This window comes from Botryllus schlosseri, chromosome 2 (assembly GCF_051294905.1).
Source record: "Botryllus schlosseri isolate E-star chromosome 2, Bs_hap1, whole genome shotgun sequence".
NCBI lineage: Eukaryota > Metazoa > Chordata > Ascidiacea > Stolidobranchia > Styelidae > Botryllus > Botryllus schlosseri.
The window spans coordinates 19,810,059-19,830,530 of NC_137237.1; the positions used below are offsets into that span (position 1 = coordinate 19,810,059).

At 39.6% G+C, this 20,472-nt stretch overlaps 1 protein-coding gene across 1 annotated transcript; it reads left to right on the top strand.

Moving 5' to 3' along the window:
* Positions 1-12,311: 12,311 nt before the first annotated feature.
* LOC145434057 (uncharacterized) lies at positions 12,312-19,324 on the top strand. The gene is made up of 9 exons (XM_080311341.1): positions 12,312-12,465; positions 12,627-12,737; positions 12,814-13,003; positions 13,730-13,856; positions 16,807-16,952; positions 17,019-17,168; positions 17,235-17,379; positions 17,448-18,371; positions 18,478-19,324. The coding sequence occupies exons 1-8, from the start codon at positions 12,384-12,386 to the stop codon at positions 18,033-18,035; spliced, it is 1,539 nt and encodes a 512-aa protein (XP_080167467.1). The 5' UTR covers positions 12,312-12,383; the 3' UTR covers positions 18,036-18,371; positions 18,478-19,324.
* Positions 19,325-20,472: the final 1,148 nt, after the last annotated feature.

Consider the following 20,472-nt stretch of genomic DNA (forward strand, 5'->3'; position numbering starts at 1 on the left):
GATGAGATTATGCTGCCAACCTGGCTTGAACCCCCACCTAAAACTGTATAAAACTGTCTTCATTATTTAGAAATACCGATTATATTGAATTTTATTAATATTTATAGTGATTTATATTGCGACAGAGCTGTTTTTATTTCGCAGATAATGCTCAAACAGGAGATTATATTCAAAATAACCGCGGTTTATCTCCAAAACCAGAGCCAATTTCAAATAACTGACGCCATACTTATAGATTCAGTGCCCCCCCCTTCACGACTCAAAAGCACATTTCCTTGGCCTGCTTCAAAATATGTGCTGACCGGCAAAGTTAGTCATAGTAGCAAAGGTCACCGTAACTGCAGGCCAACAATGGTTGCGTATATATAATTTTTGCATTTGTATTGTAGTACAATATTACCAATACCTGCAGAAGTTTACCAAAAAAGAATTGCCATAATGTAAAGACATCGCCTTCAAATGATACATAAATATCTGACTACAGAAATTTAGAGGCTCACGTTCACAAACGAACCTTGGTAGGTTCTGCACTGTGAACCTTTTTCATATATTACAATGTTCACTCCATTATAACATATTTGGTTGAAATTTATTGCATTTCAACTGCGGGCCACTCTATGCATGGCGCTGGAAGCGTAAAAAACCAACAATAAACGAGCATGCATCTTGACATTCTCAAAAATTTTACTTGCTTTGGTACAAAAGTCTGCACGAAATATCCAGCTTTCCGTTTGTTAATATTTAGAGACTCTATGGTGTGAGATTGAACCGCATAATCAGACATCATCAATAGCGAAATAACCAACATGTAGGACGTAGGTAGTCAGTGAATGATGCTTATTCAACCAATCAAATTGATATCGTTGTCTGATGTAAAAAATCTAGCAGGCGTACGGGGAAAATCTTGACTTCATATATTTATTGTATCGTAAAATCCAAATCCGTGCGATTGGGGTGTTAGCTACTGCTGTATAACTTGTTAACGGGGTGATTCTCGTATAATTCCGTATGTGGTTGAATTTCTTTCATCGTGTAACGGCTATTTGTAACTTCAGTGTCTTAGGCTATTCTGTTATTTGATCGTTTTAACTCCATTCTGAAATCTGTCATTATTTCATAAGACCTCCTCGTATCGTCGAGGTGCAAAGGCCGTCCGGCGATAAGCGCCTCATCTTTTTGTTTAATAAACAACAACAACAACAACAACAACAGCATCGGTACCAAGTATAGACACCCGTTTTACACTCTGCTTAATATCAACGTAGCAATACTCCGGTCCGGTCCGGTTTTAAGTAAATATTATATCGTTTTATTGCCGCAGTTGATTAGGATTACCATATTTTGGGATCGGGAAAGGAGGACACTTGGTCAACATTTTCAAACTACGGAAATCCTGAAAAAATGGTCAATTTTTTACCAGTGGTACGTCTGTTGATTAAAAAAAGGTCAACTTTCCGGCTCAGCTCCCGAAATACCCGCCGGAGCGTTACTTCGGTGCTGATTTACGGTATCTCAGTCGAATTTGGCCGTAAATGTGACCAAAATTCTGAAAAAGAGGACAAAATCTCAAAAAGGACGACATCTAGGCGTCCTCGGAGGAGATATTCAAAAAACCTAAAAAGGAGGACAAATCGTCCTAAAGGAGGACGTATGGTAACCCTACAGTTGATACATTTGACAACGTTTAAAACGTCAATATGTTTTTCAGCATTGTCACATTATGTGGCCCGAGTCGTCCCTAGACGTGCATACATTAATATAGGCTATCACTTCACTGAAATGTGGGGTTGGAATTGGCAATATGACGTCACGTGACGTCATGAGGTTCACGGTCGCGTTCACACAGAAATTTTCAAAAAGGTTCACGTTCACACGAGCCTGAACCTTTCAGAGGTTCACGCCATCACTGCAACATAATACGGTGCGTGGATTTTATGATGAAATTTGTGTACAGTTCAGGCATCGTTCCCACGGTTCTGTTTTGACAACATCTGCTGAAACTGCATGGTGCGCACTGCTTTGATGTCATATAGGCCTGACCAGGTGGAGACTCATCGTGTCACCACACAGCCAAAACACTTATTATTATTTGATAACCTACACTCCATTCTGAGTGAATAATTTTGGTGTGTGTTGCGGCTCTTTTAAAACTAAGGTTTGTGATATGTGGCTGGAGCATGAAACATGTCTGGCCGTCTGGCCACTCCTGGTCTATACTGTTCGGGGACAGGCTATTACCAAGGCGTGTGATTATTCTTGAATATCTTCATTCTTCGTTCCGAGGTGACACCAAGTAGCAGTGTTTTATCACGGCGGTGCGGAAATCTATACACGAACATTACAAAATTACACCTCAATGATTTAACCTATAGCGACGTGGATGTCATATTCATTGCCATTTGCCGAATATATATTCATTGTGTTTTTGCGTTCTCCGTTCACGCTCGAGGTCAGTCACTCAGACTAAATTTATTTTCGAGCCGCAGGCGATCTACATTTCGCAGGAGCTGTTATGTAAGCCGTTTCATCACCATAATCGATATCAGCAAAATGATCAGATTACCGTAACGATAAGATGCGCAGAAAGCTTTGCGATTGTGTAGATACTGATTCAATCTATTGATATATTTGTCTAATTGAGATTTTATAGATTGCGGAAGCGTGGAGTTTACGAGCAAAGGTCATTGAAGAGAGTTATCAGTAGGGCTGGATAGTAGGTACTAGGTACAATGATTGTAGTACTAAAATCTTAATCGAGTATTAATTCTAATAATTGGATTCGAGTAGTGAGATATGATTTCCGAGTACTGATATTACTATAGGCCCCTTGCCACTAACAAAAAGTGTTTCGATAGCATTTCCCATGCGAACATCGATTTGCCGTATCGCAGCATGTGAACATAGTGCCAGTACAAAGCTAGGCACGTTATCGGCAGTTAAATGAAGTCATGACTAAAACGAGAAACACATTACCTATTACATAATCATTACATAATGAAAATGATGCAGAGGCTCGGACATAGGCACGGCTTCTGTGAAAACTGAATAGTGAATAGCACTGCGGTCTACACCATTTTGCGGCAAATTGTGTTTCAGTCCGTGTTATCTAATTCTGGGGCGCTGAATCCGAATGTGGCGTTATTTTGTTTCTATCGCGTTACGTTGTTGAGATAATATATATGTTAATTATAATAAAATGTAAAATAAAGTAATGAAATGTTCCTCAAATCGTCCTTAAATGTAGAGGTTGTTTTAATCAGAAGTCGGGAATTTTCGTTTTGATAACCTTTGTTCGTAAGCATAGTGGTGTAACTTTCCCTCTTCAAGTTCCACCAATGATGTACCACTATGAGTATAGGCATGATTAAATTTTGGCATATGCCAAATATAAAAAATAGCTTGTTTTTGGCATTTTGGGCAGTTTAGACATAGCCATGAATTTATATTTGCATACCCGCATTAACCATGTAAAGCGATTTAGTCTGGCCTATCATATCAAACGAATGTCACAAAACGTGCAGTATCCAATCTATGTCATCAAACCTTTATAAACATCTAAATTTTCATGAAGTCATATTTTGGCATTTTCGAAATTTTATTTTTGGCAGTTTTGGAATTTTCCAAAAATAAAATAATACCTGATTATGTGACGGTTCCGTCGGCCATAGTTCTTTCATACCCACGCATGGTTATTTGAGGCATTTTGAGAACCAGATTCCCAATCTTCTCAAAATAAAATTTTCAACAGGTGATTGTCCCAGGATTAATCAAGTGAAAGCTACTTCCAATCTGGTCAGGTCACTGAAAATATTTGAAAATCGCCCTCAAAGATTGAGATTGGCATTGTTACGACAATCTCATATTCGGTTTTGCCCAGCCTATAATGGTTACGAGATGTTACAAAATATTTATGTACGATCGTGCGTATAGTAGGTGCTGTTTGCCTCAGTGGGTCTATTCAAACGATAAGTTCTATCTCTTGAGATTCTATTTGAACAAAGACGTGCAGCAAACTAAACAAATGAGATGATATATCCTGACCCTTTGTTACACATTGGACAGAATAAAGCTGTCCATATACGTCTATAGACCAGTGGTTCTCAGCCGGGGGTCCGCGAAGCATTTTCATGGCTTCCGTAAAGCCTCCAAATAGTTGATAACCTAATTTGTATTTTTTTAAATTAGGAAAATCAAGAGGCAGTTTCGCTTCATTACTAGTAAAATTCCAGAGCTCACATCAACAGAATGGCCATCTGAGGCGACATATCCTACTATGCAGACTCTTTTTAATTGCAAAATTGCCAATAGCCCACTGATACAAACATTTTGCTGTTTAGAGATGTTTTGTTGGGGATCGTGGAAAAAGAGTTGGATGAATAACGTCAATCACGGTGACTACGATATGTATACAAAAATCCATTTTCTCCTGCATGTGATATACACAACCATTTTCCGTAATAACTTCAAGATAAGCTGCTAGATAGAAACGACCGGGGTTGACGCTATATATTCATTAAAAAAATTATTTGACAATTTTGGTGCCATATTTGTTGAGATCTTACCCAAATGTGTCGTCGGAAGCGTTACGCGTTATTATTACATTTTTCACAACCTATAGCAGTGGTTGTTAACCAGAGGTGGTCAGTAGGGATGGTGTGAACGTGAGGTTCACGTTCGCGTTCTGTGTGTGAACCTCGGAAAATTTGAGGTTCGCGTTCACAACAGAACCTTGGTAGGTTCTGCACTGTGAACCTTTTTCATATATTGCAATTTTCACTTCATTATAATATCTTTGGTTCAAATTTATTGACTTTCAACTGCGGGCCACTCTATGCATGGAGCTGACAGCATAAACATTCAACACTAAACGAAAATGCCCTTGACAATCTCAAAAAATATTGTTACAAAAGTTTGCTCGAAATATCCAGCTTTCCGTTTGTACATAAATTTTGTCAGCGAATGATCCTAATTCAACCAATCAATGAGATTGATATCGTCTTCTGATGTAAAAATCTAGCAGGCGTACGGAGTCAATCTTGACTACATATGTATTGTATACTCTATCATAAAAACCAAATCCGTGGGACTGGGATGTTGGCTATACTGCTGTATAACTTGTTAATGGGGTAATATCGGTAGCAAGTATAGAAACCCATTTTACACTCTGCGTAATATACATGTGGCAATACTCAGACGCCGAATACATTGTCCGATCAGGTCGAAATTTATGGCCAAGCGACGCAAGATTCTGATTTTATGGGATTATTATATCATTTGATTGCCTCAGTTGATACATTAGGCGACGTTTAAGACGTCAATATGTATACTTAAGTACTGAGCTATTATGTGGCCCCGAGTCGTCGCTCGGTATCGTGTACAGTAGATTAATATAGGCAATCACCTAAGTGAAATATGGGGTTTATATTAGCAATATGACGTCACGTGACGTCATAAGGTTCACGTTCGTGTTCACACAGAACCTTTCAAAAAGGTTCACGTTCACACGAACCTGAACCTTTCAGAGGTTCACACCATCCCTAGTGGTCAGTAACGAAGTACTTCTACTTTTTGGAAGTACTCAAGTAGTTTTCCTCGACGTCTGGTACTTACTGAAGTAGACCTGATTTTCTCTACTTCTACTTCTACTTCGTAATATTTTGTGATCTACTTACTTACTTTTCGCTATTTTCAGTTTATCAAGTAGAAGTAGTTTAATCCCCTAATTTGAAAGATAGCTTGAGGAATTTTCGGGGCTGTTTTTACTGAGTACCAACATTTATTATTCATAAAAGTCAAGTAAAGCCCAGAAATTTTGTTGCGCTTCACGCACAGTAGTTATGGAGGGACAAATATATTTCACGAAAGTATCAGTGAATATAATTTAGGTGCCGGATTGCTTGGTTACGCTCACACCGCATTGTCGCCCATATCAAATATTTCATCACAGTAAATATGGCCCACCATGACGTTTGAAACTATCGTTTCGCAATCTAGCAATTACCTATATCATATCGTGATCAAGCAGCCATCCAGTGTCCTGCTAATATGGAAAATCTGGATTTTTTAACATTACACCTGTTTTAGCAGTTCAGCTTTGAAGTTTTATGCACAAAAGACATGACATATATTCTACACTTTTTAGAAGTGGTATTTGTATTTCACTTTGAAATCCGAGTATCATACTTTGAGTTCTGATTATTTTCAGTGCTATTGTCTGCAGAACATACACGTTGAAGCATAAAGGCAAGTGTATTATAATGCCTCTATTTTCCGAAAATAAAGCTACATCAAGTAGAAATTTCACGATCCACGATATTTATTATTATCGTTTACTAATCGCGCAAAGCGTTGGAACCGTATCCGATACAACTTCTCCGTATTGCTCTTCGCGTAAACTTGGGGCATTATAATATGGGGTAGGGCACCATGTCATGATATTCTCTAAAACGGAGTCTTCTAGTAAACAAAGGGTTAGTATCGCATTTTCATATCAATACTATAATTTGCACCCCATGATGCGAAAGAATGCTTATTCTGTCGAAAATTGATACCTCCCGGGATGCATCAATACGAATGTCTGCACCTTCCGCATAGCTCAATTTGCAGCTTTTGACAGTCCCTGCCAACGAATTAGGACTGTTTTCAAAACTACTTACTTACTGGAGTAGATCTAAAGTCAGTCAAATCTACTTCTACTTCAAGTAGTTTTGGATGGCTTATGGAATAAGTACTTCTACTCGTACTTGAGTAGCTTTTTACGTCGCCACTTCTACTTCTACTTGAGTAGATTTCTTGACTACTTTGGCCACCTCTGTTCTTAACCGGGGGTCTGCGGACCCCTGGAAGTCCGCGAAGCATTTTTAGGGGGTCAGCAAAGCCTCAAAATAGTTGATAAATTAATTTGTATTTTTGTAAGTAGGAAAATCACGAGGCAGTTTCGCTTCATTACTAGTAAAATTCCAGATCTCACATTAACAGAATGACCATCTGAGGCGAAATATCCTACTGTGCAGACTCATTTTAATTGCAAAATTGCCAATAGCCAACCCGAGCCAACTGATACAAACATTTTGCTGTTTAGAGATGTTTTGTTGGGGATTGTGGAAATAAATTTGGATGAATAACGTCGGTCACGGTGACTAAGATATGTGTACAAAATCCATTTTCTCCTGTGATATGCACAACCATTTTCCGTAATAACTTAAAGATAAGCTGCTGGATAGAAACGACCGGGCTGGACGTTATATGTTCATTAAAAAAATTATTTGACAATTTTGGTGCCATGTTTGTTGAGATCTTACCCAAATGTGTCTTATAGGAAGCGTCGAGGCCCCGGAAGCGTTATGCGTTATTGTTGCATTTTTTACAACCTATAGATTTGTTAGAATGGATTTTCGGCACTCGTTCATATCAAATCGAATGCGCGTATTTATAAGACACAACCACGTATTTCGAGAAATGCAGCTGCAGAGTTTGCTTTAAAATAATAGAATTCAACCCAATTCGTACATAAAATAGTACGATCATATTTTCAAGAAAGGACATTTCTTTGTTGTAATATCACAGAGCCTACACGCAGTTGTCATTTGCATTAGACAGATGACGATCGCACGATAATTGATGTAAATTTTAACTTCGTGGTGGTCCGCGGGGTCCGTGACGGCCCGAAAGTGGTCCGCGAAGACAAATAGGTCTAGGCGGTTTTTCACTGAACACAAATCAGTTATGTAATGTGCCAACTACAGATAAAACGCTATAGCAAGATGTATCCATGTTTATATACTATTTTGCGTCATGTAGAAGCCGACCTCATGCTAAAGCGGTTAAGTTACTGATATGTGTATCGTCGGTTGCAAGACTATTTGTCCAAATCAGTGGTTCCCAACCATTTTTGGTGTCACGGACCCCTTCAGAGAAAGTACTGATTCTGCGGACTCCTGCCTAAATTTTACTTGAACTGAAACTCAATGAACTTACTATTGACTATTCTAATAATAATCAGGACCGATACAGCATTTCGTCAGCCCCCCCCCCCCCCCCGCTTTTTGTTATCAGTAATATCTGATAGCAGAAGGTTTGTGCCTCGGTTGCTGAAACAAAAGTCTGGCATCTACAACATGTAGTATAATTGTTATCGCGCAGTCTGCACCTGTGTAGCATGTGTGGCTCGCACAGCGCGTTACCAACCGTCGCTGACGGAAATCGCCTAACTATACGATGTAAGTGTCACTCCCGCACGAAAAGGAGTATCGTGATGGTTTGTTTTGATCGACAAAACCAAATGTCTGTCATTACATAATTTGATTTATAGTTTCCCAACAAAGGATATCTCAGATATTGAGTTGCGCGTAGCGGCGAAAAAGTTCAAGTTTCCCCAGCCTATTATCGCGACACTACCGACAGATATGTGCCTTTGCATGAAACTTGAAACGACATTTCCGAAAATAACCTGCCCTCGCGGTTAGTTGAACTTAAATGCGTATTCAATGTGTGGTAGTTGCCGCCGCCGATATGCCGATTTCCCTAAAACATGCACATTTTCTCTTACTAATCATATTTAAATGTAGGACTGGAGGGACTCGCGCTAAATGCGACGAAACTTTTCAAGTTGAATACATCCCCTGCAACAAACAACCAAGTAAATAATTTTGGGGCCTCTTTTGACTACCCCCGATTGGGGGTTTGGGGTGCGACAGTAATACGGCCCAGGAAGATCGTATAACTCCGGTGTACTTCCGCTGTTCCACTCACGTCGCGAACTCAATGATCCAATCCCCGCATCCACTGTGTGATTGTGGTTTTAGTTCCAGTATGGCGAGGAATAATATAACCATCCTTCAAACAATTACTTGGTGAATGGGATACTACAGAGAAGTTGAGGAAGGATATTTTAATATGCTAGCTGTACAATGTACATAATACGTTTTATATCTATGTCAGAACATTAACTCCAATGATACAATCAATTCATGCTATACACTTACATTATGTACATGACTTCAAGGTCGGACATTTCAGACCGACTCCAAAGATTAATGTGCTGCGCTAAATCCTTAATCCATTACTATTCGATGCGTATACTTCCACAGTAAGTTGATAATTGATAATAAATTGCGATTGTGGCTATATTTATTAGGGATGGTGCAAACACTTGAAAGGTTCAGGTTCGTGTGAACGCGAACCTTTTTGAAAGGTTCTTTGTGAACGCGAACGTGAACCTATGACGTCACGTGACGTCATATAGCTAATTCCAAACCTACATTTCAGTGAAATGATATAATGCTGTAGAAGTGCACGATATCTAGCGACGACTCAGACCACATATGCCACAATGCTGAAGTACATGCTGGCTTTTTAAACGTCGCCAAATGTATGAAATGGAGCAATCAAATGCTATAATAATCCCATAAAATTAATATTTTCCGTCTTCTTTAAGACAATTTTGACGAGAACTTGCAAGGGAATATCACCTTATGCCTAGGCCAGACAGGACAATGGATTCGGCGTTTGACTATTGCTATATTGATATTGAGCGGAGTATAAAACTGGCAGAGGTGGTCAAAGTAGTCAAGAAAGCTACTCAAGTAGAAGTAGAAGTGGCCACGAAAAAATCTACTCAAGTACGAGTAGCAGTACTTCTTCAATAAGCCACCTAAAACTACTTGAAGTAGAAGTAGATTTGACTGACTTTAAATCTACTCAAGTAAGTAAGTAGTTTTGAAAGCAGTCCTAATTCGTTCGCATGGACCGCCAAAAGCTGCGAATTGAGCTATGCGGAAGGTGCAGAGAGCTTGATTCGTATTGATGCATCCCAGGAGGAGGTATTAATATTCGACGGATAAGCATTTTTTTCGCATCACGGGATGCGAATTATAGTATTGATATGAAAATGCGATACTAACCCTTTGTTTACTGGAAGAATATCATGACATGGCACCCTACCTCATATTATAAGGCCCCAAGTTTAGGCGCAGAGCAATACGTAGAAGTTTTATCGTATACGGTTTCATCACTTTGCGCGATTAGTATACGTTAATAAAAAATATTGTCGACCGTAAAAGTTATATTTAGTGTAGCTTTAGTTTCGGAAAATAGAGGCATTACTACACTTGCTTTTATGCTTCAACGTGTAGGCTATGTTCTGCAGACAAAAGAACTGCAAGTAATTAGAACTCAAAGTATGATACTCGCAATTGAAAGTGAAATACAAATACCACTTCTAAAATGCGGAAACTATATTTCATGTTTTTCCATAAACCTTCAAAGGTGATCTGCTAAAACAGGTGTAACGTTCAAAACAGCTGGATTTTCCAGATTCGCAAGACACGTATTGGGCTGCTAGATTACGATATGATTGGTAATTGCTAGATTGCGAAATGGTAGTTTCAAACGTTGTGGTGGGCCATCTCTACTGTGATGAAATATTTGATATGGGCGACAATGCAGTGTGAGCGGAACCAAGCAATCCCGTAGCTAATTATATTATATTCCTGAAAACATATTTGTCACTTCATTACTACTGTGCACGAAGCGCAACAAAATTTCTAGGCTTTACTTGACTTTTATGAATATTAAATGTTGGTACTCCGTGAAAACAGCCCCGAAATTCCTAAGGCTATCTTCCGTAGTGGGGGATTAAACTACTTCTACTTGACAAACTGAAAATAGCGAAAAGTAAGTAAGTAGATCACAAAATATTACGAAGTAGAAGTAGAAGTAGAGAAAATCAGATCTACTTGAGTAAGTACCAGTAGTAGAGGAAAACTAGTTGAGTACTTCCAAAAAGTAGAAGTACTTCGTTACTGATCACCTCTGAAAACTGGTTTCTGTACTTGCTACCGATATTACCCCATTGACAAGTTGTACAGCAGACAACACCTCAATCGCACGGATTTGGTTTTTATGCTGCAATAGACCAGGGATATATATATCCCTGCAATAGACATATGAAATCAAGATGGATACGTACGCCTGCGGATTCTTTTACACCAGACAACGATGTATGTTTCATATCAATATCATTGATTAGTTGAATAAGCATCATTCGCTGACTACCTACATATAGTGTATTTCGTTATTGATGTTGTGTGATTGCGGGTCAAGCTCACAGGAGGGAGTCACTAAATATTTACAAACGGAAAGCTAAATATTTCGAGAACATTTTTGTAATAACGCATGTAAAATTTTTGAGATCGGCAAGGTGTATGCTCGTTTATTGTTCATATTTTTTATGCTGCCAGCACCATGCATAGAGTGGTCCGAAGTTGAAATGCAAAGAATTTCAACCAAAGATGCTACAATGACGCGAAAATTGTAATGTATGAAGAAGGTTCACAGTGCAGAACCTACGAAGGTTCGTTTCTGAACGTGAACCTCTAAATTTCCGAGATTCACACACTTAACGCGAACGTGAACCTCACGTTCACACCATCCCTACCAGGAAGTAGGAACACTGTAATGAATTTAACACGCAGTAGCCTGATCACTGTAGCTGCAGGCAAGAATGCCCCTTGCATATTCAGACATCGTCTTTACGGCGCCACGTCATTTTTCAAATAATGTGACCCTAAAATTTTACATTCTGGCAATACTTTTGACCAAGGATATATAACTGATCTGAGTGCATATCGCCGGGCTATACATACACAAACTTTTCAATATTGGATCCAGTCAATTGGGCCAAGGTAGCCTATCTTATTTGCTTCGAGTGAGTAATAGAGTTTCGACTTCTGGAACTTGAAACCCGCGGTCTCAGGATAGGATAAAATCTATTGCAAGCAAGACGGCTGGCCTGGTCTATTTTCGTCTTTGTCATATGAACTTCACCCGTACTACGACCAGGTTTACAGACTGCCAGTCCTAGATTAATCTCAGGATATTAAAGAGTCTGTAGACAAATACTAATTGCTATCTCTTCAGTCTTCAAGTATAAATTATTTGAAGCACGTCAAAATCCTTCCTCATTCACAAGTATTTTTTTTTATGAATAAACACAAGATTTGCGGAATCTCGAAAAAAAAATTACACTTGAACACTAGGTCAATTCAAAATACACTAGATCCAGTATAAAACACTAGGAGTTGCAACACTGATATCAGATAGGCCTATCTACATTAAAATGATTGAGAGCCTTATATAGGCAATGTCATGACTTCTTCTTTGATTACTGTACTCTGAATAGTCATTGACTCAATGACATTTAGTAATACTGTGTATGACAACACAATCATTTTGGTTAGTCAATGTACTTCCGGGTGGTGCAAAGAATAGGTGGTTTATTGTAAATATGCTTTATTGCCAACATGCTTCTGCTCTGTTATTAAATCATTGTTAATTTTGAATAGACTTTAGACATTACAGTAGGCCTACTTCTAGCACAAATCATGAAGATGCAACAGGATGTGGCGGCGCTACTTTCAGGACTGTGCTTGGTCCTGATCCTATTAGGAATGTCATGGTTATGGGGTGAGCCATATCTGACGCCGTAGGCCTACCGGTATATAACGATTGATGTGAGCGGTCACCGGTCATAGATTTACAGGTGGTTGTGATAGTAGATCGGTTTTAATGCTCGCAGAATGCCTAATTAGTAATTACTATCGCGTTACGGAATTGCCTTTCTACAGGAGATCTTGCTGGATGGGAAGCGAGCTCCGGTTACACACACAATGATTCTGCCAACAGTCAAAACCGCTTAATGTCGGAACCGTACGAATGTGACGACGCAGAAATCTCTGGTAGTCACACCACACACTGTTTAGTACGCACTAACTGTGAACATTGATTAAAATACACGCTTATACCGTTGCACAGGACGCAGACGAGAAGGATGCACCGGTACTTGGTATTATTGGAAACTGCCACCGTCAGAAGCGACAGCCGTTACTCGGGCTGTTGTTTGGCTGATGTACTCTCTCCATCAGATATTCATCTGGGGATTAATCTATCGAGCGCAGCTCACGGTGGCGAGACAGGCGTCGCAAGGAATTGTGGATCCTTACAGGTTGGTTTCGTACAGTCTTGAAATCTATGTGCCAAAAGTGTCTTTGTTACGTTCGTTCTTCTAAGCGTAGGAATCAATGCGACCGGAACTGTTAAGATTAAGAACTAACTAACTATAGTTGTATTTACTTGGCGCAGTTAGTTCTGGCTCTGGTTCCTGGCATTTATTACAATTTCATCATTTAATGTGGGGTTTGATCGGACTAGTTCATATCGTTTATTCTCATCGGATACCTAACACTGTGTGTGTGTTTTTGTATCTCCAATGTCCAATATACAGTAGCGTTTCCCTATTTTTGCTAACGACGCCCTTTGAAAATTTATCAACACTACTAGCGGAACCCTCTTGAATTCTATCTTTCGGAACTTTCCAGATAGGCCCTCACTACAAAGGAAATCACAATATTCACGTCACTCAAAATCATTTGCTAGCTAACCTTTGCGCGATCAGAGTTTATTTTAGAATAATTGTAGGGCGTCACCGATGAGTTTCACACATGTTCAAAGAACGCAGTTATATTGGATTTACATGATTGTGACTGTGACTGATATCATTTTTAAAATCCATGACTTTTTTGCATACCGTATAATAATTACCGGAAACAGAATCTAAAACGAAAATGGCGGGCATGTCCGGGGAAATCAGAAAGTATGGAGACAATTGCCTAACATTTTAAAGGTGTGCTGTATAAACCAATAGTAGTATTGTAATCTCTATTCCTTACAGTGGAAAACTTAGATGGTTCAACTGGGGCATGCTGGCTGTAAATGGATTGTTTCACATTTTGCATCTGGTGCAAACCCACACTACGTACGATGGCCTGGCGCAAGATGTAACAATCTCAAGCTCGCAGGTTAACTCATGTAGGCTACCTAATATAGTTTATCTGTGAATTTAATTAGAGAATGTATCTAAAGGAGGCCTCTCTTTTTCGAACCAATGGAGCGATCTGAAGTTGACCACTAGGGATGGTGTGAACCTCTGAAAGGTTCAGGTTCGTGTGAACGTGAACCTTTTTGAAAGGTTCTGTGTGAACGCGAACGTGAACCTCATGACGTCACGTGACGTCATATTGCAAATTCCAACCCTACATTTCAGTGAAGTGATAGCCTATATTAACACTAGAACTACCGGAACTTCGAACTACCTAGAACTACCATGTGGCTTTTTTGACGCATGTTGAATCTTCTTCGATTAAATGCATTTACCGGAGCTAAGAATCAGCCCAAATCTCAACAAACGGCATCAGAAACCGTTGTTTATTGCGCTCACATCTACTTGTAATATTTTACATACACCTTAGGTCAACACTTATAAAACAAATCGCCATTTTTTGGTGTAACATACAAGTGGTGCTCTGGTGCGCATTTGGTATTTGAGCAAGTTCTTTAAAAATTTAGAGTAGGTTCCAGATCCGCTTTAGCCACATCATCATTGTTGGTTATTGCTGACATATCATAAAGCTTATCAGATAAGATTTGCATAATTCAATTTTGCAACGAATCCACGATTTGCATATTTTTAGAGTATCGGCATTTTGGCAAGTAGACGATCATTCACATTCTAAGAAAACATGCACGGACCATCGTTGACTTGTTGGTACCCTCATAGAATACTGCCTTGCAACCTGACCAATAATATCCCCCTGGTTTTGTTTCGTTATAACATTTAACCGTCACTGGTTTCTTGTTTGTGTTGTTTCTGAAGGAAACAGTTACCTCAGGTTGCAGTGAACTCAATATATATGTGTACAAATTTGATCTCTACACTGGCATCTCGCAGTTACGCTTATCAACAAGATGATAGCTTTTAAAAGTGTGGCTACTTGAAGCTGTCTGTGTTCCTTCTGGTCCTGGGTAGCTTCAAGCAACTTTTGACAATAGTGTCAACTGGGACTTCGTTTGTTTCTCGAAGCGTATATAGCCACATTCACGTAACATTGTTTCGAGATGGATTACATCAGACTCTTCACATTACTATGATTGGCAAATGTATAGATTATGGAAGAGGTGTCCTGTCCTATCCTTGCCTATATATGAGACGCCCTTGTACAGATACTTGGTAGCAGCAGCGTCCACCATCTGACATTTTACCACAATTGTTTGCTGGCATTTCGACCATGTAATGAACGAAAACAATATTATCTTTATCGAATCCACACCTCTTTTTAATCCTTATGGCAATGGAAAGATCATGGCTTCCATAAATCTGTTCTTCGAGAGGGCCTGACTGAACATAATGCACCCATGCCCTCAGCCCTCATATGCATTCAATTCACTAGATTCAGCTCACTCTACCCCCGAATATCCATCTCGTAGACCGGAGCAAAGACCCTTTGCCCTTGTACAACCCTAGTATATTAGTATGGACAATACAGATGTCGGCTTGGTCTAATGGTACATTTCAAATTTCATGTCCTGTAACACGCTGAGCTCCAGAAATATAATATTACAGAGCTTTGGTGACTTGGAACGAGGAAGATCCAGGGCCTTCTATTACAAGGGATGTTGGGGCTAACACAGTTAGACCAAGTCGATATTAACAAAGTTCTGTTGTTACAAACGGCTTTTCTGCGTTTATCAGATACATTACCACTTTCAAGAATATGAAACTGCGATGCCTGAAGGTAGAAAAAAAGTGTAATGCGTCAAAAAAGCCACTCGGTAGTTCTAGGTAGTTCTGTGTATAACTTTTTTATTTGTACTAGATGAGTGATGAAAATCATAGGTAAGGTGGCCTACATAAAATAAATAAAAGTCAAGAAGTTTCAGCAGAACAGCGTAAGATTTGACTGAATGCCAGCTCTTCAAAAATGAAAATGCGTCAAAAAAGCCACTTGATCGTTCTAGTGTTAATGTATAGATTGTGCACGATGCCTAGCGACGACTCGGGCCACATAATGCCACAATACTGAAGTATTTATTGACGTTTTGAATCTCGCCAAATGTATCAACTGCGGCAATCAAATAATATGATGATCCCATGACATCAATATTTTCCGTCGCTTTGCCAACAATTTCGACGACGACTTGCAAGGAATATTAAGCGTACGCCTCAACGGTCTGGGCCAGACCAAACAATGTATTCGGCGTCTGAGTATTGCTACGATGATACTGAGCAGAGTGTAAAACGGATTTCTATATACTTGGTACCGATATTACCCCATTAACTATAGTTATACAGCTGTAGCCAACACCCCAATCGTACGGGTTTAGTTTCTATGATACAATATACATATGAAGTCAAGATTGACCTCGTACGCCTACTAGATTTTTTATATCAGACAACGATATCAATTTCATTGATTGCTTGAACTCCATGCTCGTCATGCTCCATGCTCGTTTAGTGTTGATTTTTTTACGCTGCCAGCGCCATGCATAGAGTGCCCCACATTTGAAATGCAATAGATTTTATACAAACATGTTATAATGAAGTGGAAAATTGTAATATATGAAAAGGTTCACAGTGCAGAACCTACCAAGGTTCGTTTGTGAACGTGAACCTCTAAATTACGGAGGTTCACACACAGAACGCGAACGTGAACCTCACGTTCACACCATCCCTATTGACCACCATTTCGTTCACTGGTATATGAAACATGCATTTGGGCGTCGTGCTGACATTGCATCTTGGACGTCGGATACATTTTCCTAAATATTAAAAATATTGTCTATATAAGTGAACCGGGAGAATTCACATTGTTAGAGATGACTTCAGATCTGTCATCGCGAACCTGTCGCGAGACTTGCAGAACAACATACCTACACTATTTCTAATATTCTTCTTTTCACTCTTCGAATAAGGCATCTGTGATCATGATGGTATGCTTCATTCTGCTTATCGAGTACAGACACAGAGGGTTTGCCTTTATGTGGCCCAATGAGGAGTCAACAGGAGCAATAGCGAACAAGATTCGTCTTGATCAAGGTCCACTGAGGTTGATCAGAAAGTATGGCGATACTATATATGCAGCTATAGAAAGACTGATTACTGACTACACCACTTTATATCACAGATACCACGGTTACGCATTCTCATGGGCTTGCATTTACACTTTCTGGTATCATCCGATGGAAAACACATGGGGGCATACACTAGGATTCTTCCACACGGCAATAGTGCTTCTACAAGGGAGTCTCGCTTTCACGAAGATCCATCTGAACAGGTATATGAGTTTAGTCCTTTATGAATTGAACATTTACCAATAACATCAGTGTCCGTTTTCATATAGATATTGGAGACTTTTAAACGAATGTTGGGTATTGATACATGCAACCACGGTTGCTGTACAGACCGGAAATCCGGGAATATCCGCAAAGAGTGATCTTTGGCCCATATTTGCTTTTGGGTTCGGATTTGTGTTTGCATTCACACAGGTTTGGTTGACTATATACATGAAATCGCAATGTCCACATCCATTCACAGTAACACAAACTTGTCGCAGATTTTCAGTCTTCCCTTCTGGAGAAAAGTACCTGCCTGGTGTCGCGCGATACCGGCATTAATACACGTCACGACTGTGACGGCATTGTGTGGAACAATAGTCCAAGGAAGGAACGGCTCAAGCAACGGATTCACGAGAATGATCGATATGTTTTTTATTCCGGCTCAAGAATACCTGCAAGCTATTTTATCGTGGTTTCTGCTGTATATGTTTATTCGTATTGTTTCATATATCAAAATGAAGTGCCGTGAAATGCGAAGCGGGGAACAGGAGGAGTCGGAGATCCACGAAGATCCATCTCCCGCAAAACAGGCTCTCCTAATTTGTCTGTCCGTTACAGTTTACGCTCTCCTGATATTCGGCTCTTACCTCTTTCAACAAGCGGACTACGAGTATAACATGACTACAATCATGATTGCGTTCACCGCCCTGTTTTCTCTTGGCGCGTGCTTTGGGAAAATATTCATGCAAGAACTTTTGGAACGTACACACCCACTGCAACCACAAAAGAGCAACAATAAAGTCGGGGGTTCTAAAAGCCATGAAAGATATGCGAGTGAAGCGTTTAGCGCAGGAATGGATTCATAAAATCATTTGCGTTGGATTGTTTTTTATTAAATTCGACTAATAAATAGCAAACAGCCTACATCTATTCGAATCTCGTACCTCTTCGTATTTCAGAGACTTCTTTCACCAATTGGTCGATACCGGCGAAAAATGTAATTTTAGGCTACCGTATTTTCAGCACCCAAAAAGGGGTGTACAACGAAAGTAATATTATTGTTACGTGTGAGTTTGATGATGTTTTACATTTAGGACAGTGGTTCTCAACCTTTTTGGCTTCGTGGACCCCTTTTGACCGTCACTGACCCTCGCGGACCCCCTCAAGTTTTAGTTCAAATTTAGCTCAATTATGGTGCATTGGTGCAACCGTCATCTGCCTTGTGCAAATATGAACTGTAGGCTTGTGATAACAGCAACAAAATGACTTTACTTGAAAATAACATCATACAATTTATGTAGAAATTAGGGGGACTTTTATTATCATTTCAAAGCTAATTTTGCAACTGTATTTCTTGAAGTACGTGGTCGTGTCTTGAAAATCTGCGTCTTCGATTTGACATGAACGATGAGTGCCAAAAATCCATTTCCACAGAGATAGATGGAGGCTAATGCAATATTAACGCGCAACGCTTCCGACGGTACTTTTGGTGTGATCACAACATTTATAGCACCAAAATGAAGAAACATATTTTTAAGGAACATATCACGTCCAGCCTAGTCATTTTATCTAGCATCTCATCTTGAAGTTATTCTAGAATAGTGGTTATGTATATCACAGGATAAAATGGATTTCGTGGCGATGTTTCAATCCCTTCATTAGGACAAATGAGGGAAAAAAATTCGAATATTTTTATTTCGAAAGACTGTTCACTAATTTGATGAGGCTGACAACGTCAAATAGAAAAGGTTTCGCAAGCATTACGAAGTCACCCTGATTGACTTTACTGTCTTCATATTGTTATTTTTTCCACAAACCCCAACAAAATGTCTTTAAACAGCAATACGTTTGTATCTGTAGGTTATTGACAATTTGACAATTAAAATGAATTTGCACAGTAGATATTTCATGTCAGACGATTATTATGATGATGTGAGTCATGGGGTTGTAGCAGTTGTGGTGCGAAACTGCCTCAGGCTTTCTCAAATTAAAAAAATTAAAAAGTAGGTTATCAATCATTTTGAAAATTTAGAGGTCTCGCGGACCCCCTGGAATTGCTTCGCGGACCCCCGGTTGAAAACCACTGATTTAGGATATACTTAGTTGTTGTTGTTGTTGTTGTTGCTTATTAAAAGAAAAAATTGGCGCTTATCACCTGTTGGTATTTTGCACCACGGTCAATAATTGCGTAAGAAAGGATACTTGGTAGTTGTAGGCAAAGGTTGCAAGAACAGACACAAATTTATTTTTCAGATTCTAGCCCATGAATACTGTGCGGTTCCATGAACTTTTGTCTTTTGTCAATAAGGAATGATCATTTTTAACTCGTTCGTTAACTTGTTCACAGAAAATATCATTGGAATTATATGCAACCGTCAAGATGCTCTTAACTGATTCAATAGGTCTGTTAAGTTCGAACTTGCCTTGGAAGAATTCGAGAGAGAGAGAGATATGATATTCTTGTTCGCCTGCACCAACGAGATGCTTTGACGACGGAGTTGCGATACGGCCCCATGAGGTCATCTAGTCTACGCCCCCGTTTTTTTTCTCCTCCATGCTATCCGTGATTGCTGAGCGCCTAGCAGGGTAGCTGCGGACACCCATTTTCAAGTCTTTGGTATGACCCGGCCGGGGATCGAACCCACGACCTGCCGCTCGAGAAGCCGGACGCATAACCATTACACTATCTCGCTGGAAGAATTCGACAGATACAATTTTCAAATTTGTTATCGTGCAAGCGGGTTACCATATTTTGGGATCCGGAAAGAAGGACACTTTTTGCAACTCATAAAAGTCAGATTACCGGACTGAAACACTGCTTATTCTAAAATTTGTAAAATAATTCTTGTGCTGCCTCCTTTGCCGATTTCAAAATATGCTAACCCTAGATAAGGGTGGGGCGCGAAATTTTTCACTATCATAAAGGGAGGGACGTGTATCATCATCATCATTGGTTTATTAGCAATTTTATCAGTTCAATACACCACAAAAATGCGATACAATGAAAGAAAGGAAGATGTCGAAGCGACTAGGTTGTCTATGGAATCTGACACCCACCTTGGCCTAGGCGATGTAAAGAGGAGGCATGCACACTGAATGAAAGTAAAGAAGATAGTATAGAAAAAGAAAGCGACAAGAAATAGGGCGGCATGTTATGGGAAGCGAGATCGATAGGTCAGTCGTGGTCCGGTAATCTTGAGGATGGACTGTATTTATTTAGTAGTAATTGCTTGTATTTCGACTTGAATGTGGACATGCTCGTCGACTGTCGGATGGCCGGCGGGATACTGTTCCACACATCAG

What these genes read in the sequence shown, in the direction of transcription:
- LOC145434057 (XM_080311341.1), top strand. Translation starts at nt 12,384, where the DNA reads ATGAAGATGCAACAGGATGTGGCGGCGCTACTTTCAGGACTGTGCTTG. An exon ending in GGAATTGTGGATCCTTACAG is followed by an intron (nt 13,004 to 13,729) that starts GTTGGTTTCGTA and finishes TATTCCTTACAG; the next exon opens with TGGAAAACTTAGATGGTTCA. An exon ending in CCACTGAGGTTGATCAGAAA is followed by an intron (nt 16,953 to 17,018) that starts GTATGGCGATAC and finishes TTTATATCACAG; the next exon opens with ATACCACGGTTACGCATTCT.